This window comes from Xenopus laevis, chromosome 5S (genome assembly GCF_017654675.1).
Source record: "Xenopus laevis strain J_2021 chromosome 5S, Xenopus_laevis_v10.1, whole genome shotgun sequence".
NCBI classification, from domain to species: Eukaryota; Metazoa; Chordata; class Amphibia; order Anura; family Pipidae; genus Xenopus; species Xenopus laevis.
In genome coordinates, this window is record NC_054380.1 from 24927661 (window position 1) to 24949652 (window position 21992).

Below are 21992 nucleotides of genomic sequence, written 5' to 3' on the forward strand. Positions count from 1 at the left end.
TCAGCAATAGGAAAGTAACCAGATAACAGCTCCCTGGTAGATATAAGAACAAAACTCAATAGTAAAAATACATGTCCCACTGCAGATCATTCAGTTACATTGAGTAGGAGAAACAATAGCCTGTCAGAAAGCAGTTCTATAGTGCAGCACTTGCTCTTTCTGAAAGCACATGACCAGGCAACATGAAATGACATGAGATGGCACCTACACTCCAACATTACAACTAAAAAAAATACATTAGTTGGGTTAGGAATTAAATTTTATATGGTATGATATGGTATGGAGTGAATTATTTGCAGTGTAAACAGTTTCATTTAGAAATAAAAACGACACCATCAGGACAGAATCTATTTAAAATAAGAGCCTTTTTGGCAGAGGCCACAACACCAGCAGCTGCACTTAGATACATTTGTTCCAATTTAAGATAAACAAAGAAATAATTGTAACTATTAAAGAAAACATATAGGATAAATGAAAACCCCTATTTTTTTAGGCAATTCTAAGTAATATATGGTGTTGCTTTTACATGGTGCTAAAAATTAATATTATCTTTAAAAATAGCCCCTTTATTGGAGCTCCCTATAGATATTCTCTGGTCCCTGTCTGTGTTTCAAATGAGGGGTGGGCGTGTCCTAATGGTCCCTGCCAGAAGCACAGTAGGAGGGGACAGCCAATCACAGCCCTGCAGTTACACAAGCACACTTCAGTTCCCTATCAGGTCCTGCTAGCTGCTGATTGGTTCCTGTCCTACAGAGCCCCCGGCTCCCCTGCACAGCCTGGGAATTCAGGGAGCAGGAAGTGAAAGGGAGGGATTATTAGTGTTTTTGCAGAAATATTTAATAAATCAGCCTGAAACACTAACTTTTTTTAAGCACTTTTTTTTAAACATTACTTATTTTAAGCACAATCCTTCTATATCGAAATAAGTATAATGCACCGGTATGTTCTTATCTTTTTTACACAATGTGTCTCCTTTAAGATAAGCAGTTCTCGTCGGACTCACAGCTGAGTTTAAAGGGCAATTAAAGGGCAATTTCAACTTCATTAAGACAGCACTGGATAGACTGGAGCCATGACCACGGGATATTAGAATAAAAAAATGTCTTTATTTCCAAGCATCTTTAAAAACACATACAGGCATTCTCCTTCATCTTCATCACCTCTGATGAAGTGCCAATGAGAGGCACGAAACGCGTCAGGTGACTAGACACGCTATGGTTTAGTTGAACAGTCTCAGGAGAATGCCTGTATGTGTTTTTAAAGATGCTTGGAAATAAAGACATTTTTTTATTCTAATATCCTGTGGTCATGGCTCCAGTCTATCCAGTGCTGTCTTGAAGTTTCTAATTTGCCAGGAGCGGAGTCCGGCTGACTGAGGGCCACCACGTGGGTGGATGCGGACCGGTCGCATGTGAGTAATGTATATATGCATAGTTGCCTATTCAACTTCATTAGCAAAACTTTTATAACACATAAAACAGGGCCCTAAAACTCTCAGAAATGTGTTCAGGCTTTCCATAACCTGACAAATGTTGTAAAATGGACATGGTAATGAGGGGGTGGGGCTATTAAATGGACGGGTCAAATGAAATCTCTTCAGGTTTATTATAAAGACAGAGCAGCCGTTTCATTAACTGAGCCCCTCCCCTCAGATAATTTCCCACATTCTTTATGGAGAGAATTGTCTGGAGAGTTTTCATTGGAATTACACTGGAGATAGGGTTGCCACCTTTACTGATGGCTAAACCCGCACACAGGTGGGGTCTGTCAGATAATATTGGGCAGTGATATAGGAACAGGCGTGATGACATCAGAGCCAGACACAATGATGTTGGTGGAGTTATGATTATGACACCAGGGCAAGGTTATTGTCACTTAGATGCAACTGGCTGGATTTCTGTCCGGTATTCTCAATGTTTCTCAAAGTCTTCATGCCCAGTTCAAAACCTCACAGGTGGCAACCCTATCTCTAGCTATATTCTGCTTGATGAGTAAATCCAATCCTTTAAAGGTATGAGATCTACTATACAGAAATCAATTATCCAGAAAGCTCTGAAATACAGCAATGCTAATTTAGAAAACAAACATTCTTATTTTTGATTGATTTGCTTTTTCTGTAATTATAATACATTAAAGGGATACTGTCATGGGAAAACATGTTTTTTTTCTCAAAATGCATCAGTTAATAGTGCTGCTCCAGCAGAATTCTGCACTGAAATCCATTTTTCAAAAGAACAAACAGATTTTGTTATGTTCAATTTTGAAATCTGACATGAGGCTAGACATATTGTTAATTTCCCAGCTACCTCCAGTCATGTGACTTGTGCTCTGATAAACTTCAATCACTCTTTACTGCTGTAATGCAAGTTGGAGTGATATCACCCCCCCCCCCAGCAGCCTAACAACATAACAATGGGAAGGTAACGAGATAGCAGCTCCCTAACACAAGATAATAGCTGCCTGGAAGATATAAGAACAGCACTTAATAGGAAAAGCCAAGTCCCACTGAGACTGAAATAACAGCTTGCCAGAAAATAATTCCATCCTAAAGTGCAGGCACTAGTCACATGACTGGGGCAGCTGGGAAACCCTAACTGGAGAGACAACTTTACCAATGTAATGGCAGAAGTGCTGACGTAAGAATGACCTGAAGCCACTACCTCAGTGGTGTCCAAACTTTTTACAACGAAGGCCAGATTTGGCGAGGTGAAAATGTGTGGGGGCTGACAATTCTAATTGTTCCATTATCTGGAGACATAACAGAATGGGAGGGCCCAAAATGGACAGGGCAACTCTAATGTACAATAGTTTGTTTCAGCTTATACTTGAGGGGATAATAAATAATTATTTACCACACTTATCAGCCCTGACAAGCTTCCTGCATCTATTTCTCTCTAAGTCTAGAGTCAACCCCTTAACAGTAAAAGTCTTATGTCTCACAGTGTTCTCTAATCAGAACTATTACATAACACTGTCCCTAGCCATAATGCTCATATGCTGATGCCCCGACTAGCTCATAAGGCTTGTTATGAACAATAAAGTTTATGTACAATTAAAAAAAAAGGTCACTGGCAGGCTACATCCCGGAAGTGCTGATCTGTTGCAGCCCTAGCCGGCTTCACTACTCCCGGAAGAGACGTGGCGCGCCTGTGGTGCAGCGCGTCGCAGCTCCATGATTGGCTGACGAGACTTGTGCCAAACATCGGGCTGTTTCTCTGTGCCTCGGAGAGAATGCGCAGGAGCGACAGGTTCCCGTGTGCCGGTGCCTCGCTGCTCGTGGTCTTATGCGGCGTGTTCCCTTCTTCCTTTGGAGGCAGAACGCTCCCGGGCCTCAGCGATGACATCCCTTTCCGGCTCAAGTGGCCCGGGCCGGACTTCACGCTGGTGAGTGGCAGCACTTGGACTGTGGGCTCCTGTCAGCACCGGGGGAAGTGACAGTTTCAAGGAAAGCGCAGGCTCCAAGAGCATCGGGAACTTCACTGTTAGTCTCTTATAGAATTGCCAGTTCTGAGCAACTTTTCAACTGGTCTTCTTTGTTTTATTTTATATCGTTTCTAAACTAATTGCCTTTTGACTCTTTCCAGCTTTCAAATGGGTGTCACTGACCCCATCTAAAAACAAATATCCTGTAAGGCTGCAAATGTATTGTTATTGCTACTTTTTATTCCTCATCTTTCTATCCAGGCCTCTCCTATTCATATTCCAGTCTCTTATACAAATCAGTGCATGGTTGCTAGGGGAATTTGGACCCTAGCAACCAGATGGCTGAAATTACAAACTGGAGAGCTGCTGAATAAAAAGCTAAAGAAGTCAAAAACCACAAATAACATCAAATGAAATCCATTTACAGATTATCTCAGAATATCACTCTCTATATATCATACTAAAAGTTAATTTAAAGGTAAAGAACCCGGGTGTGATAAGGTATTTGTGCATAGGATAACGGGGTGTCCGAGATAAGTGGAAGAGCAGCAGGTGAGTAGTAGAGAGAAAATAGCTGTGCATGTGAGTGTATTAAAGGAGAAACAAACCATTTATTAAAAAAAACCCACCCCACATAGATCCCTCCCCAGCCTAACTGCTACCCCGGGCAAATGCCCCTAACTTTTTACTTACCCCTCATTGCAGATTCAGAGTTCACAGGCTCACGGCAGCCATCTTCTGGGTCTTCGGTAATCTGAGAATGGGAGCGGCGCATTCACAGTTGGAGCAGTTTCCTGGTTTGCGACAACTGTGAATGCGCCAAAATGGACGGAAATTGCCGAAGCACCGGAAGATGGCTGCTGTGAACTCCGATCCCTGGGGGCCAGGGCAGCCATCAGGGGGGGACAGGGGGGAGAGTTGTAGGGGGCCCGCGGTTAAGGGGGGCCCGGCCACGCCACACTTACTTGATTAGCCGGGCCCCCATCTTTCTGAGAGCTGCTGACTTTGGGAAGGCATGGACGTTTAAGGGGCCCTTCCCACCAATTTTCTTATAATGTGGGGGGGGGCCCTGGCCACCAATCTTTTTTTCTCATGTGGGTCCTAGCCATCAATATTTTATAATGGAGTGGCCCTGGCCACAAATGTTTTTTTATGGTGGGCCCTGACCACCAATATCTTTTTAACATGTGGGAACCCTAGCCACCAAAAAAATTTTTTTGTGTGGTGGGGCGGACCTGTGGGGTGGGTGGACCTGTAGGTGGGGCTTGCGGTGGGTGCAGCCCAGGGGGCCCAGGAAATTTTGTCGTATGGGGCCCTGCGATTTCTGATGGCGGTCCTGCTGGGGGCATTTGCCTGGGGTAGCAACTAGACTGGGGTGAGGGGGGGTAGGGTTTTTATTAATAAGGGGTTTGTTTCTTCTTTAAGGAATACACACGTCTGTACATTTTAGCTCCATTTATAAATAGAGATGCCATTGATACAACAGATGACAGATATATATAACAGATGATAGAGAAGAGCTTGAACCCCCAGTATAACATGTCTGGAGCAGAGAATAGCAGTGACGGTGTCGGATCTTTAAGTCATGGTGTGGAATGGCAGCTCTATGATATTTGCATGCCCAGCACAAATGATCAGGCTTGTAATAGTGGCATTAAAGGGCACCTGTTGGGTAGAAATGCTAATAGAGCCCACATACAGGTTTGGGATAACAGTAAATTTTTTAAAAAATAAAAATGCCCCCCGCCAGCTCTACACTACCCACACCGAGAGGGAGCTCCCAGTGCAAGCAGCCATGGTGTGTCACTGGCACAACTGTCATCTGTTGTATCAATGCTGTTGCCAGTCAGTGGGGCAGTAGTTGCAGGAAATTGTCATATGGAAATTGGGACAGGGGAGGTGACTCTGATGTGGAAGATGTGGTCACGGGGTGTGTCCAGGACACGGCAGCTGACAACAGAAATAGTGTCGTGTGAGTTCAGAGTCACTTAGAAAAGGAAAAAAAATAGTGTGGGGTAGAGACGCTGGAAAGGATTTGTTACAGTCCCAGCATTTCCAACATGCCAGCTTTTCTATGGGAGTCCTGTCCATTAAGCTCAGAGAGTTGCCAGCTATTGTAAACTCTGTTAGAGCCTTCTGTACCTATATTGGTAGCTTTGATATAAACCCCCTGCTATTGCAGCACTAGGGAATGGATCTCTCACCCAAGTTCTACTGAGCAAATATTGCTTTCAGCATTCAGTATCCCCTTCCTATGGCATTGACTCAACTCAAGGGACTGATCCTGTTTCGGAGTTAAAGCAATAACTGTTGCTGCAAGTCAGTGAAGCTTGGAGAGTCCATTAACCTAAGGAGTTCTGTTGCTAATGAATGGTTAGTGTTATGGCTAGAGAGTCCATTAACCTGAGGAGTTCCATTCGCTAATGTCTGGTTAGTGTTGTGGCTAGAGAGACTATAAACCTGAAGAGTTCCGTTGCTGATGAATGGTTAGTGTTGTGGCTAGAGAGTCCATTAACCTGAGGAGTTCCTTTGTTAATGTTTGGTTAGTGTTATGGCTAGAGAGTCTATTAACCTGAGGAGTTCCATTGCTAATGTTTGGTTAGTGTTGTGGCTAGAGGGTCTATAAACCTGCGGAGTTCCATTACTACTGTATGGTTAGTGTTATGGCTTTCTGGCGGGGCACACAGAACAGGGACAGAAATGCAGCCACTGTGTCCCATACATTGATGTTATAAGTGAAAACTTTTATTAACTTTTTATTACGTTCCATATACTCATGTTTTTTTTTTTTTTGCTCAGAAAAGGTTTTTATTGATAAGTAAAGCATACAAACATGGTGAAAGTCAACAGTTTTACAGACACTTATGCATAGAGGGAATGACAAGAATACAGTATATATAACCTTATTGCTTAGTGATAGACACACATCCTATAGAGTTTAATAACCCTCTACATCCAAGTTACCCTCCCACAGACGCCAGATTTGCATAAATTTAAGTAGCTGACCTTTCCTTTCTAGTGCAGCTCTTTCCATTGCAGCCACCTGATCCATAGCTTTTTGCCATTCACTAACAGTTGGTGGAGCGGGGTCTTTCCAGTGCAGGGTTATCACCTTTCGGGCCTGGAATAAGGCTTTTATTATAAAAGTTTTGGTAAATTTGTCCAAATTGTCATCCAAGTCTAAATACAAAAGACAGGTTCTCATACCTAAGCCCCCCCATCCGGGGATGGCTTTCGTTAACCAACCCGCCACCTCCTGCCAATAGTGTTGAAGTGCTGCACACTCCCAAATAGTGTGAATCAGGGTAGCCTCCTCTGTCCCACAACGAACACACAAAGGAGACGGGACCAGCTTCATCTTAAACAACCTGCTTGTGGTATAGTAGGCCCTATGAATGAAGTACAATTGAACCATCCTGTGTCTTTGGGATAAGGAGACCATCAGTGGAGTCCTCAAAGTTTCAGCCCATTGCTCATCTGATATAGCCCCGGCCTCATCCTCCCATCTCACCCTGGCCGGTACCTCTGAGTCTTGGTATATTGGTTTGTGGAGTTTCTTATATAGAGTAGATATCATGCCCTTTTGCTTAATAGTAAGTAGTGCATCTATTAGAGGTGAGTTGCCCATCGTAATGAGCTTCGTTGCACATTGTTTTTTTAGGGCCATCCTAAGTGTATGGTGGGTAAACCATTGCGATGAGGGCAGTTGCCTAGTATCTTGGAGGGTTCGTACTGGGATAATTCGGCCACCCTCCCACACATCCTCCAGAGAGGCAATGGACAGGGACTCCCATATTTTCGGGGGAGTATGGGGATACAGGTACGGAAATACCGCATTGCCCCATATAGGAGTCTGGGGGAGGAGGTCGGCAAAGCTTACAATCTTGTGTGCTTGCGAAAGCAGCCCAGAATGATGTAGGACCAACTCAGAGGCAGAGACCCCAGGCTTTTTAACCAGTAGTGCACGCCATGGCGAGCCCTTGGTTCCTGCCACCGCCTCCCATAAGTGAAACAAAGGGGGGGACAACTCCTCATGAATCATTGGGGCTATGTGGGATAATTGTGCAGCTAGGTAATAGAGGAACAGGTCGGGAAGAGCCATCCCTCCATCTTCCCTGCCCCTCATCAAAGTAGACAACTTGAGCCTGGCCCTAGAAGAACCCCACACAAACCTACCCAGCAATGAGTTGACTTCAGCAAACCATTTTTTAGGAACACGCACTGGAGAGTGCCACAGAATGTATAGCAGTTTAGGGAGAATAAACATTTTGATCAGGTGGATCCTCCCGGCCGGGCCGATTGGCAGGGCCCCCCAATTTTTACATTTGTTTTGCATCCAAGGAACCAGTGGGTCTAAGTTCAAAGTGATATAATGGGAAAGGGGCAAGGAGATCTGGACACCCAGGTAGGTGAAGCACTTAGTCAACTGAAGGGAGGGGCGCTGTGTGGGTTGATTCTGCCCCATATCATCTAATAGAAACAGGTTAGATTTAGAGGTGTTGGTTTGTAGGCCTGATATGGCCCCAAAGGAAGTAGTCAGGATTGTCAGTGCTGCAAGGGATGCACCACTGTCCCCCAAGTATACCAAGGTGTCATCGGCATAGAGCTGAATTTTCTCACAGTGGCCCGCCAGTTGCAGCCCCTTGATGTCTGGGTTAATTCTGACAGCTTGTGCAAAGGGTTCAATCGCTAGGGCAAATAACAAGGGAGACAGTGGGCACCCCTGCCTCGTGCCCCTTCCCAGGGCAAAGACTTTTGTACTAAGAGAGTTGATTCGCAACATTGCCTTGGGGTACCTGTAAAGCAGCTTGGCCATATTTATGAACCTGGTACCAAATCCCATCTTGGCCATGACATGCCACAGGTAAGGCCACTCCACCGTGTCGAAAGCTTTAGCTATATCAAGGGCCGCAATTGCCCTATTGCCTGTGTTTACATGTGGGGCTTGTAAATTTAGGAATAAACGACGTGTGTTTAAAGCAGTGGTCTTGTTGGGAATGAACCCTACCTGGTCAGGGTTGATTAGAGAAGTGATGACCCTCCCCAATCTCCTGGCTAGAACTTTGGCATAAATTTTGACATCCGCGGTTAACAGTGAAATAGGCCTAAAGGATTCACAGAGCTGGGGGTCTTTTCCCTGTTTAGGTAAGAGAATAATTGCTGCTTCATAAAGCGAGGGGGGGAAAAAGCCAGTAGTTAGCGCCTCTTCATATAGACGCAAAAGCAGGGGAGCTAGTGTGTCAGAGTGCCTCTTATACATCTCAATCGGAATGCCGTCTGACCCCGCTGCCTTACCCAGGGGAAAAGAAGCGATGGCTTCTTGAAGTTCCTGGATAGTGATCTCAGAGTCCAAAAAGTCTCTAAAGTCGTCCTGCAGCGTAGGAAGTCCCAAAGGATTGAGAAAATTATCGATATCTTGGGTTGAGCCCTGGGTTTTAGAGGCGTATAGGTCACTATAAAAGTTCACTAGTAGCTCTTTAATTTTGTCAGGCTCTGTTTGGAGCACTCCTGCTGGGTCTTTTAGCGCAGGAATGGAGGGGGGAGAATTATGAGCTTTTGCAATTAGGGCTAACAGGCGGCCCGGTGCCTCCCCATGTTCAAAGATGTTCACTTTTGAGAAACTCTGTTTCCTTAGTGCATTTAGTCGCAGGCACTGCAGATATTTCTCTTGTATTTCGCGCAACAGCTGCAAATTTTCAGGGGATGGGTCAGAGGCCGCCTGCGAGTCCAACCGCAATGCTTGGTCTTCCAATTCTTGTTGTGCAGCCAATGCCTGCTTTTTATAAGCAACAATTTCTGCCGAGATTGTGTTACGTATATATATTTTTAGGGCATCCCAAAAGGGGAGGATCACGTTGGGGGTTAGGTTAGTCTGAACAAAATCTGTAATGGCTCCATCTAACGATGCCCTATTGTCCAGGATATTAAGCCAAATAGGGTTGATAGAGGGTCTTGGGCGTTCCAATTTGTAAGGGAGAATCAATTGGACCCTGAGGGGTGCATGATCAGAGATCCCCCTAGGCAAATATTGAACTCGACCCGTGTATGGTGTTAAAGAGTCGTTAATAAAGGCCAGGTCAATCCTAGAGAGAGCAGAGTGCGAAGACGTGAAGCATGAGAATTGAGGGGTGTGTGGGTTAGCTGATCTCCAGGGGTCATGTAGGGAGAGGGAGGACATTGTTCTAGCAAGAATGGTCAATCAAGCCTGCTGCGGGGGGGGTCTTACACTTCTGCTTACCCTGTCTATAGCTGGGGTTAGTACTTCATTAAAGTCTCCCGCAACCAGGACCATTGCATGCGGGAATTTAGTTAAGTGGACAGCCAGGATCTGTAGCACCTCAACGTCGAAGGGGGGAGGGATGTAAATATTGATTAGGAGCATTTCACAGGCATAGATGAAGCAGTGCAAGAAAATAAATCTACCTTTCCCATCCGTTTTGATGGACCCAAATCTGAATGGAACCGACTTGTTAACCAGAATCGTCACCCCGGATGAGTGAGTAGTGTAGGGAGCATGGTACAGCCAGCCAACCCAGGGTCTCTTAAGAGCCCTACCCTTGGTCCCCGTGAGATGGGTTTCTTGCAGAAAGGCAATGGATGTATTGTGGGCCTTTAGGAAGTCCATTACGAGCCTGCGCTTAATGGGACAATTGAGTCCCCGCACATTCCAGCTTGTTACATAAATCGCCATTTTACTTTGGGGAAGGTGCTGTTGTCTGTGTATTCCCTCCCACTGCTGGCAGGGTTTACTCCACCAATCTGAGCAAAACATAACAAGACTGAGCATACAGTATCGACATATCTGCAGTCAACAGTAACATACATAGATTCCCTATGTTTCCCAACCAGCCCACCTCCCCTTCCACCCCGACCCCAACTGGGGGTAGAATTACACCCAAACATCATGTTTATGGAAATGGCACTAACACTTAGTCCAAACGCGGACCGTGATCAGAACTGACAAAAAAAATGAAAAAATAAGGGAATCAAAGAATGTCAAACAATTGCGCCACATTGCTCTCCCGAGCTAGGATAGAATATCATACGTGGCATAGCATAGCTGGGCACCACTACTGGAGCTGGGGAGTAAAAAGATGTGGTATGCGTAGGTAAACTGGCTTTCAGCGGAAAAACAAAATTTCACGTCAGATAATAGTACTTGTCATGGTTAGAGGTTTCCCGGGCTTAGCGCCCAACGGCACCCCAGGCGAAAAAAGAATAATATAACTTTGCGGCCTACAACATAGCTGCCTCGAAGTAAATAACAGATATAAGTACTTGCCAACCATGGGACTGCCAGCCCGGTTAAAGAGGCGGTATGTTGATGGAATCCAGCCACTGGTCAGCTTCCTTCGGGGTGGTAAAAAATTGCGAGGAGCCGTTGACCGTAACCCTCAAGCGTGCGGGAAAAAGCATTGCATAAATCATCTTGGCCGCTCTCATCCGTCTCTTGACGTCCAGAAACTTCGCCCTTTGCCGTTGGACCTCCGCTGAATAGTCTGCGTAGATGGAGATATTCGCCGACTGGAACCGAATGGACTCTCTGCCCCGGGCCAGTGAGAGGATGGTGTCACGGTCCTTGGCGTTCAGAAGCCTCGCTATAAGGGGTCTTGGTGGAGCTCCTGGGGGGGCCTGTCGCGTCGGGACTCTGTGGGCCCTCTCCACTGCGAAAGCGGTGGACAGTTGCTCGCGCCCAAACACTTCCGCCAGCCAGGTTTCAACAAAGGCCTCAGGCTTGGCCCCTTCTACCTTCTCAGCGAAGCCCACGAATCGGAGGTTGTTGCGGCGGAGGCGATTTTCGAGGTCATCTGCCTTAGCGGTGTTACTATGGGCATGCCTCTGGACCTCTCGCAGCTGCTCCGGCAACGGGCCGCATGTGTCTTCCAGCGCGCCGATCCGCCTTTCGGCCTCCGTCGTCCTCTCTCGCAGTTTCTGTAAATCCTGTCGAATTATAGACAGATCCAGCTTGATCTCATCCGTCTTAGTATTGATCAGCGTGGCACTCGCCTCTGTTGATGCCCTGATCTCCCGCAGGATGTCAAGCAGGGTTGTTTCGTCCTCTGCCGGTGGGGTGGGTGAGGAGGGAGCGCTCGGTGGAGTGTCGGCGCCATCTTGCCTCTCCTCGCGGGCAAATTTCCCCAGCTTCCCTGCTGCCACAGAGGCTCGTTTCTGGGCTTTATTTTGCCCCATTAGTAGTCTCTGGGGTAAAGGGTGCCCGTGTCCGTCTTCCAGAGCCGTTGTAAGAATCAAATAGGGTGCCCAACTCAGAATAATAAGGGCTCAGGGAGAAGAGCTGCGCAATGTACGTCTGATCACATCTAGCCTCAGGCCACGCCCCCATATACTCATGTTTTAATGCCGTTATACTTCAGTGTATGCAAAAGGTATGGTAAATAATGGACTCAAACTGCATTCATTGTTTCAAGTTTTATTATTACATGAATACTGCTGTGTGCAAAAATGCAATAAAAAAACAATTGTTAAAAATAGCAGCTGTCAATCAAACTTTTTTGCCCTTCCTCTATGCCTTAGGCATAGAGGTGGGGCAGACAATTACTTTCACTTTCCATTCAGCACTTCCTAGATGTCACTGCTCTCCCCACATTCCCCCGTTCTCTTCACCATTTTATTGTGTAACCAGTCAATGGGGATAGACATCTGGTCCACTATTCTGGTGCACAAACAAGATTCTGAGATGATACAAGACTTGTCTTAATAACAGTGTCCACAAAATGGCTCCTGCCTGCTTGCTATAATTATGAAATACCAGACTGAAGCATACAAGATTCAAATAATTTATATAGTGTAATTGCAATTGCAATCTTAACCACGGTCACCGCAGTTCTAATTTGAATATTCGCCACCTAAAACCTGCCGAGTTCATGAACAAGTCAGTGACAAAGGTCCGTTGAACTATTTGAAGATGTTATTTGCCTTCCGAGTATTTTATTGGAGGAAAAATCAATTCAAATTCGATTAAAAATTTCGAGTGTTTCGTATTTGATCAAATATTAGACGTTCACATTTTTTCATAAACAACATCCCGTTCGAGTTGTGAGTACATTTGAATTTGTTAGAGTTAAAAAAAAAAATTCTCATAACTTCAAAATTCGACCTTTGATAAATCTGCCCCATAATGTAAGATATACACTTATTCCATTTTTTTTTTTTGCTTTTTGTCTTTTCTCAGCCAACAGCAGGGATACCCTACAAAGAGGAGAACTACATCATCATGACCACTGCTGACCAAGAAACATACAAGTGTATGCTTCCTCTAATGGCTAATGGGAATGAGGTACTGTAACCTGATATCGCTTATATTAAACGTATTTATGAATAAAAAAGGAAACCATCCGATTTTAATTTGCTTGTGCTGGGTTGACTAGTTTCCCAGCCCACCCCTCCCCTAGGCTCACAGAGTGATTCAAAATCTCTGCAACTATTGTGAAGCGATAAATGTCCCTCTGCTTTTCCTTAGTGGGCGGTGGACAGATTCTCTGGAAAGCAGAGAGATTTCAAGTCCTAGAATCCATCGCTTTGCAATGGAACAAGGCAGGGAGCTGTTGAATCACTCTGTGAGCCTAAGGGGGGGGGGTTTGGAAAAAAGTAAATACAAATATATTTATATCTGGAAGTATCTGGAAAGTGTTTATGAACCATCTATATTTATATATGTGTATATATAAAATAATAAGCGCAACTGAATGAGCTCCTATCAATCAAGAACTTTTTGAACTGTTCGAATACTATGCTAGAATATTGTTCAGGGAAGATGACCATGAATCCAGGACATGTCCATTTCTTTTTCCAGGAAGAAGATCGTGAATACAAGGGGCCTAGCCCAGGTGAACTATTGGATCCACTCTTTAAACTAAGCAGCTGCTCATACAGGGTACAATTATTTGGTTTATTTTTTTTGGTTGTTTTTAACTTTGTAGCTGGAGAAGGTCATCAAAATAATCGGCGTTGGGTCTCCCGAAGGATGGTGGGAAGCACAGCAGGCATGAATGAGCATGTAAACCTGTTTCTCTCTCTATACACGGAGCACTGAAGTTCTCTAGGCCTGGCAATCAAGACTAAATATATTTTTAATTAAAATAATTCCTGAAAATTCTAATCACTTTGTTATAATTCAGTTCCAGGACTTGGCAAGAAGCAGAAGGCAATAGCAATAGTCAGACATTTTAAGATATGTTTATGTAATTGTTTGGTATTAATGGGGAGAGTACAGGCATCCCAGTTTGGGAATGGTTGCACTTTATTATTAACATGTATTTATATAGCGCCAACATATTGCGTAGCACTTTACCATAAACTGACAAATCTTTCTTTTAATTTTAGATTGAATCATACTGGACATATGAGGTGTGCCATGGGAAGTATATCCGGCAGTACCATGAAGAGAAAGAAGCTGGGCAGGTGCTTGGCCTCATACAAACATCCTCTATTACCACCTCTTTTCCATCCCTTAAAAAACAACAGAATAATAACAAATACATATACTGACACTAGAGATGTGTAAATTATCTTTCTTTCTCTTTCTTGGAAAACAATCCTATTCAATTTATTTAAAGGAGACATATAGAATAAACAAAACAAAAAATCCCTAATTTTGTAGATGATTATGAATAATATATGGTGTTGGCTTCACATTGGGCTAAAATGAATACTATCTTTAAAGGGGAACTATTGTGAAAATGAAATTTAATATAAGCTTCAGCAACCTGAAATAAGTTTTCTAAATATAATCAATTAAAAATTCTGTACCATTTGTGAAATAATCAAGTTTGTGTTCACTAGCCCTCCCTCAGCATCTGTTTCTTTTCATGCAGTAGTTGGTTGTCAGATATTCAATGACAGTTAGATCCAGTATATCGAAAAGGGGGCTCCTTTTGCCTAGAAGATTAGAGCTCACTCTATTAAAATAACCAGGCATCATGTCTCCCTGCATGCAGGATTTGAGCAGAAGGCAGTTATTTGTTTGTACTGCAATCAGTTATTTGAGTGAGCTTTAATACATCTGCAAGGAAAGGAAACCCCCCATAAGATATATTGGATCTAACTGTCAATGAATATCTGACACCCAACTCCTGCATGACGAGAGAATGAAGAGAAACCGATGCTGAGAGAGGAATAGTGAACCTAAACTTGATTATTTCAGAAACCATGCAGAATATTTAATTGATTGTATTTAGGAAGTTTCTTATTACAGTATGATGAAGCTAGGAGGGGGACAGCCAATCACAGCCCTGCAGTCACACAAGCAAAGACAGACTTCAGTTCCCTATCGGGTCAGCCTAGCTGCTGATTGGTTCTAATCCTATGGTACTGAGTGCCGCCGGCTCGCCTGCACAGCCAGAAAATTCAGCGGGCAGCAAGTGGAACTAGTAGGGATTTTGCAGACATTTTCAATAAAGTAACCAGAAAACTTTCCTTCTATATTTATAAGTGTAAAATGCACTGGCCATTTTTTATATGCTGTGTCTCCTTTAATGTTTAAATGAGCTTTACCCGAGCTTTTTCAGGCAGTCATTGTTTAAAAAACAATGTACAGCCAATTACAGTGTAAGGCTATGAAACGTTTCAGAGAACAGTCCCATTTATTGCATGTTATTATTATTAATGTTATTAGCATGTTATTAGCCACCCCTTTAACGTATGTAGAAATATGAACAAGGGTTTTGTGTACATTTTCAATCACGACCTTATTTCTGGTGATCTGGGGCAAACTGAAGCCTGTATCCATTAGCCTGTATACCAAAGACACACTTCTGTAGAAATTAATGCATTGAAATTTTTTCTTTTTTTTTTAAGAAATTAAATATTCAAGAGTATTATCTGGGAAAGACTGTTAAAAAGAGCCCATCAGAAGCAGGTTTGCCATTTTTCTCAGTAGTGACTTGCACTCCTTTTTAGAGTTGTGAAATACACTAATACAATCCCATCATAAATAAAGTTTTTGTTCTTTTGTATCCAACTGTGTCGTAGGAGAAAACCAGGAAGACAAAGAGAGAACAGAAGGCCATAAAGATGTAAGTGAGGAATGGTAAAGGCTTTGCTTTATGTCCTGAAATCTTTCTTATTTGAAGGTAGGATTTGGAAAGTGGTATTCACAGGAAGGGGTGGGGGTAGCCAATTTGGAAAGTTTAAGTAATTGACTGCCCCACCTCTATGCCTCAGGCATAGAGGCGGGGCAGGTAATATTTGATTGACAGCTCAGATATTTAAACTCCTTTATAACATGTATAGATGTTTTAATGAAAAAAACTATTTGTGTTCCATGTTTAATTTGCAAACGAGTTTTGTTATACAGCTTTTTATGTGTAGGTGACAGGTCCACTTTAATTAAAAATTCTGTGCCGTTGCTGAAATAATCAAGTTTATCTTCACTCTCCGTCTCTCAGCAGCTGTTTCTCTTCATTTTCTTCATGCAGGAGTTGAGTGTCAGATGAATGATCCAATATATGTTATAGGGGGGGCTTCCTTTCGTAGCAGATGTATTAGAGATCACTCAAATAACTGATTCCAGTACAAACATAATCCAACAAAATAACTGCCTTTTTGCACAAACTCTGCATGTAGAGAGACATGATGTCTGGTGATTTTAATAGAGTGAGTTCTAATACATCTGCTAGGCATAAGGAGCCCCCTATAAAATATATGATTTTTCAGTGATTTCACATGAAATATCAATTGATAGCCGTTTTCATCTGTGCTTTGCCATTATGTGTGCTGCTGGTCTGACTATATACAAAACAATGATGCAGTAGCCAATACTTTCAGGATTTAATTTTAGCATTACAAATTGCTGTTAAAGGGAAACTATCATGAAAATTGAATAAAAGCTTCAGCATAATGAAATAAGAAACTTTCTAAATACAATCCATTTAAAATTCTGTACTGTTTCTGAAATAATCACGTTTATCTTTACTATTCCTCTCTCAGCATCTGTTTCTCTTCATTCTCTCTTCATGCAGCAGATATTCATCGACCGTTAGATCCAATATTTTACACTGCAAAAAAATTTGAATAATATTTCCTGCTTTTTAAAATTTTTGGGGTTTTTTCATTCAGATTCATACAAAAAACATTGAAGGGCAGATGACACCATACTATCCAGTAGAGATGACAAATGGGACGCCGTGCAGTCTGAAACAGAACCAAGCGCGGAGCAGTACAGTCATGTATATATGCCATCCGGAGGCAAAACATGAAATCCTGTCTGTAGCTGAAATAACCACGTGCGAATATGAAGTTGTCATACTGACTCCCCTGTTGTGCAATCACCCCAAGTACAAGTTAGTTCTACCAAACATAGTGGGAGACTTAAAATGGGTGTTTTAATGCTTTTTTTTTTTTTTTCTTGCTTTTTTTTTTTTTTTTTGCACATTCATAAACGTAAATATTTCTTCTGTTTCCAATGTAGGTTTAGACCGTCACCTATAAACGACATATTTTGCCAGTCAATGCCAGGGTCACCACTACGACCCCAGAGCCTCGAGAAACTTGAGCACCAGCAGGAAGAAATCAAATCTCCTTTGAAAGCCAAGGAGGTACTTATTGTGTATTCTGTTCTGCTGTAAGAAGATTTTTACCAGCAATTGTCTTTCATTATTCTGCAGTGGCGCGGGTCAAATTTGCCCAAACTGAAAAATCTTTATATAGATTATTATAATAATCTTCCAGTAGACATTTTCATAGCAGCAGTACTATTTTGTTTTGAAAGGTTTTCATCTGTGATTAAAGGGGACGGAACGCTACCAAACCAATTTATCGCCAATAGACTAGCCACAATAGTGCAAGTTATAACACTATTTGTTTTCTGCAGAATGCTTTATTATACCTGAGTGTACTTACTTTTGCACGTGACTGTATATAAATGTTCTTAGAGTAACCATTATTACGATTATTATTATCTGGTGTTACTTGCCCTTGAAGAGTGTTAATGCTGCCTGGATGAAATCATTGCAGGAGGAACAGCAGTTGCTGAAAGAGAAGTTCTCCACCATCCACAAGCCGGTCACTGTGGGATCTCAGCAGCAAGTCACCGTGGGAACTACTCACATCTCCAGGCTCACGGACGAGCAACTGATTAAAGAGTTTCTTAGCGGTTCCTATTGTTTTCATGGGGTAAGGCAACCACTGGGAATTCTGCGTCGAAATCTGCTTTGACAGACAAAAACGAAAAGTCATCACCTGTTTGTACCATATCTGACCAACTCTTCATATTCCATGACTAGATAGATAGATAGATAGATAGATAGATAGATAGATAGATAGATAGATAAAAAATTTGATTGGGTGGTTTGGCAGATATTTGATCAGAACTGTCAACCATTTTGGACTTGGAGGTGATTTTGATATATTATCCTGTCGGATGACTGCTGTCTTGTCCAGAATAAACATTTCATCTGCTTTGTTCAATCATGCCATAGATTTAGGGATAACCATATAAATATGTTTATAATAGCCTGTGCATGGTTTACATTAAATGTATCTTTTCTTTCTTTATCAGGGCGTTGGTTGGTGGAAATATGAATTCTGCTACGGGAAATATGTGCATCAGTATCATGAGGTGGGTTATGCTGCAGCTACACAGATTGTCCACTAGATGTCCTATCATTGTATGTAATAATCCTACGACACTCGCCTACAGAGCATCTCTCAGATGAATGAAGGGAATTGGCTGTACTGATACCAGAAATGCTTTTCTATAAAAGTGACATCATGAAAGCAGAAGGCAAATTTCCAGTGTTTAAAATATGTGCTTGCAGGTTGTGTGCTCCTTACTGAATAATAATCAATTAGTCTCCTGTAGGATAAGGACACAGGAAAAACCACGGTGGTTGTTGGAACATGGAAGGCTGAAGAGCACCTTGATTGGGCTAAGAAGAACCTTGCAAAAGCGTACATGTCAACAGCCGACGGAGTCCAAACTGTGAAGCAAGTATCCTATGTCACTTAGTGTAGCAGCTAACATTATCATTACATTACTGAATACAAATTCAGCACAGTTGGCATTACTCCCTTGAACCTCCCAGAAACTGCCTTCGCCCGCTACTCATTTAAATAGGAAATGGCTTAATGTAGGGTTTTTGGCTTTCCACTAGAATGTGGCTTATTTTTTTCACAAAATAAATTGGTAGATATCAGTAGATAACACACTTCTTTCTTTCTAACCCCACAGATAAGAATAGTCTTTATATCTTTAGTCTCAGGTTAGTTTTGTGACAGTCAAATCGTGAGACCAAGTGCTTCTACAGTTCACTTAACTTCATGTTTTTGTTAATGTTTTTAAATGACTGTAGGAGGCACTTTATATGTTATAATCTATAGCCCTTTCCTGCAGGGTTTTGCTGAATTCTAACACTCCCTTATGTTCCCTGCCCTTTGCTGTCTTCTTCCCCTCTGTTGTCTCCCTGATATCCATTCCCCCTCTGAGACATCCTTCTGCCTCTCAGTTTTCCTTGTTCTTTCCTTCCCATCCCTCTTACACAATGTTTGACACAAATTACATCACTAAGGACTTAATATAACTAATGACATCACTAAGCACAGTTGTTATGGATAGAATTAACAGGATATTAATGGCTTAAAGGAGAAGAAAAGGTATTTTCAGGTAAGTACATGTGATCACTTGGGGGTGCCTAACTTTTGGTACCCCCAAGTGATCGCATGTACTTACATGAAGTACTGGGGCAGTGCTCCTATCAGAAGAAACCAGGCCGGGATTCTTCCAGCGAGCACCACAGATCGATCGTCTTCTGTTTTTTTTTTTTTTATCTTCAAATTTCCTGGGACAGACACTTGCGCAGTAGAATGAAATAGCGGCTTCTTCCTTAAAGTTCAGCTTTTCGGACTACTGCACATGCGCATCTGTGAGAAAAAAGAAGAAGCTGGAAGACTATTGCTCTGTGGTGCTCACTGGAAGAATCCTGCGCCGGTGCAGTTTTCTGCTGATAGGAGCATTGGCCTGTGGTTTCAGGTAAGTACATGCAATCACTTGGGGGTGCCTAACTTTTGATTAGAAGACCTTTCCTTCTCCTTTAAATATAATTCCTCTAACTGTACTGATGTTTTCAGTGTTCATGTCACAAGCATGCCTGAGATGAATGAATGAGCCCTTCCATGTTTTCATGCGTGTAAGATGCTGGGAGTATTTTGCAGGAGGCATTGACCATCTATTAAGATCACTTTCCCATGGGACCCATTTTCATGCCCACTGTTTCAGTGTAGAATTCATTCCAGCAGTTTGGTCACTATTGTCCTTGGCACTGGACCAACATCTCTAAACATGACTCTGCATTTTGTCCTCCATAGCTTAAAGGGAAACTATTGCGAAAATGAAAATTTCATACAAGCTTCATTATACTAAATACAATCAATTAAAAAGTTTGTACCGTTTCTGAAACAATCAAGTTTATATTCACTATCCCTCTCTCCGCATCTGTTTCTCTTTATTCTGTCTTCATTCAGGAGTTGGCTGACAGATGAATGATCCAATATATCTTATGGGGGGGTCCCTTTCCTAGCAGATGTATAAGAGCTCACTCTATTAAAATCACCAGACATCATGTCTCTCTACATGCAGAATTTGTGCAAAAGGCAGTTATTTTGTTAGATTTTTTTTTTACTGAATCAGTTATTTGATTGAGCTCTAATGCATCTGCTAGGCAAAAGTAGCCTCCTATAAGATATATTGGATGTAATTGTCAATGAATATCTGACACCCAACTGCTGCATGAAGAGAGAATGAGGAGAAACCGATGCTGAGAGAGGAATAGTGAACATAAACTTGATTATTTCATAAACGGTACAGACTATTTGATTATATTTAGAAAGCTTCTTATTTCAGTATGAGGAAGCTTATATTAAATGTGCATTTTCGCAATAGTTCACCATTTCTGTTCTGTTTGTCTGATGGTTTGCCTGAATTAGTGAAAGCAAAACACCCCACGGTAAGAGGATAAAATTGCATGGATTTTATTGTTAATCTCCTAATGGGGATTTTAATTGTCATTGTCCTAAAACTGTCGCATTCCCTTCACTCAGCTGAGAAGCACAACTGTGCTGGGTCCTTCCTATTCTTTCTGTGCTGTAGCATTCTGTAAGTGGCACCACATATAAAAGGTCTTTTTAAGGATTTGAAGGGGGATGTTTGTTTTTTTTTGTTTTTTTTTAACATCTTTGTATAATTGTGTTTTTAGAACAGTCTCCCATTTTTATGGTGGTGGAGATTTATGTGAGGTTAACGAGCAGCCAAGACAAGTCGTTGTGAAATTAAAGTAAGTAGTCACTGTATAGACAGTTGTATACTTTACCTCGTGGGTGACAATTACCTTTACTAATCAACTTTATTGTTATATTTACAGGTGCAAACAGTCCGAGTCTCCTCATGCTGTTACTGTATATATGCTTGAGCCACAGACCTGCCAGTACATTCTCGGGGTAAGCACACTGCTGTATATAATATATAATATTAATATATATATATATATATATATATATATTCTCGGGGTAAGCACACTGCTGTATATAATATATAATATATATATATATATATATATATTATAGAATAAATGTAAAATATAAATATTAAAACATAAAAAAAACTACTGGGTATGACTGGCTTCATCCCTTCTGCTTGTGTATATTGCACTTGTACAGGACCGGATTTGATGTCACCATTTCCTTATTGTGTTCCAGGTGGAATCTCCGGTAATATGTAAAATTTTAGATACAGCAGATGAAAACGGACTCCTTTCAATCCCCAACTGACTTGTAAATGAAGTGAAAGGTTCTGCCAGGCCTGTGTAATTGGTTCTGAGAAGTGTAAAAAAAGAGAATGAATATGAGCCATCCTGTTTATATGTATGTGTGTATATATTGCATAATACAGAAACATTTTAAATAGGACAATCTGTTATAAAGTTCTCACTTGTTTTTTATATGTTTGCAATGGCCCTTTTTACGAAACCGCGTGGGTATGAAAAGATTCTGTAAATTAAAACGTCCGATGAAACTTCTGGGGGAGGTGGGAGGTAAGACTATGGGATAATTCGGATACACACATACATTTATTATACCAAACTGAATCTAAATTTGCATATGCAAATTAGGGGTCGGAAAGAAAAAAGTAGAGTAGTTTTACTTCCTTGTTTTGTGATGAACAGTCGTGATTTCCCTCCCCGCTCATAATTTGCATATGCAATTTAAGATTCAGTTTGGCCAGGCACAAGGATTAAACCGAATCCAAATCCTGCTGAAAAGGGCTTAATCCTGGTGCATCCCTTAAAGGAGACATATAGGATAAATGAAAAAACCCTAATTTTGTAGGCAATTCTAAATAATATATGGTGTTGCTTTTACATGGTGCTAAAAATTATCTTTATAAATAACCTCTTTATTAGAGCTCCCTATAGATGTTCTCTGTCCCTTTCCCTGTATCAAATGAGGGGTGGGCGTGTCCTAACGGTCCCTGCCAGAAGCACAGTAGGAGGGGGACAGCCAATTACAGTCCTGCAGTCACACAAGCACAGACAGGCTTCAGTTCCCTATCAAGTCCTGCT

General features: G+C 42.1%; 1 protein-coding gene across 1 annotated transcript; it reads left to right on the forward strand.

Annotated features, from left to right (window-relative positions):
• The first annotated feature begins 3117 nt into the window (after positions 1–3117).
• erlec1.S (endoplasmic reticulum lectin 1 S homeolog) lies at positions 3118–21428 on the forward strand. The gene is given in 14 exon segments (NM_001122883.1): positions 3118–3384; positions 12614–12718; positions 13235–13315; positions 13765–13842; positions 15238–15298; positions 15412–15455; positions 16498–16721; positions 16850–16976; positions 17395–17553; positions 17939–17998; positions 18242–18366; positions 20631–20708; positions 20796–20871; positions 21130–21428. Coding segments are annotated over 14 exon segments (1443 nt in total). The 5' UTR covers positions 3118–3231; the 3' UTR covers positions 21202–21428.
• The last annotated feature ends 564 nt before the right edge of the window (positions 21429–21992 follow it).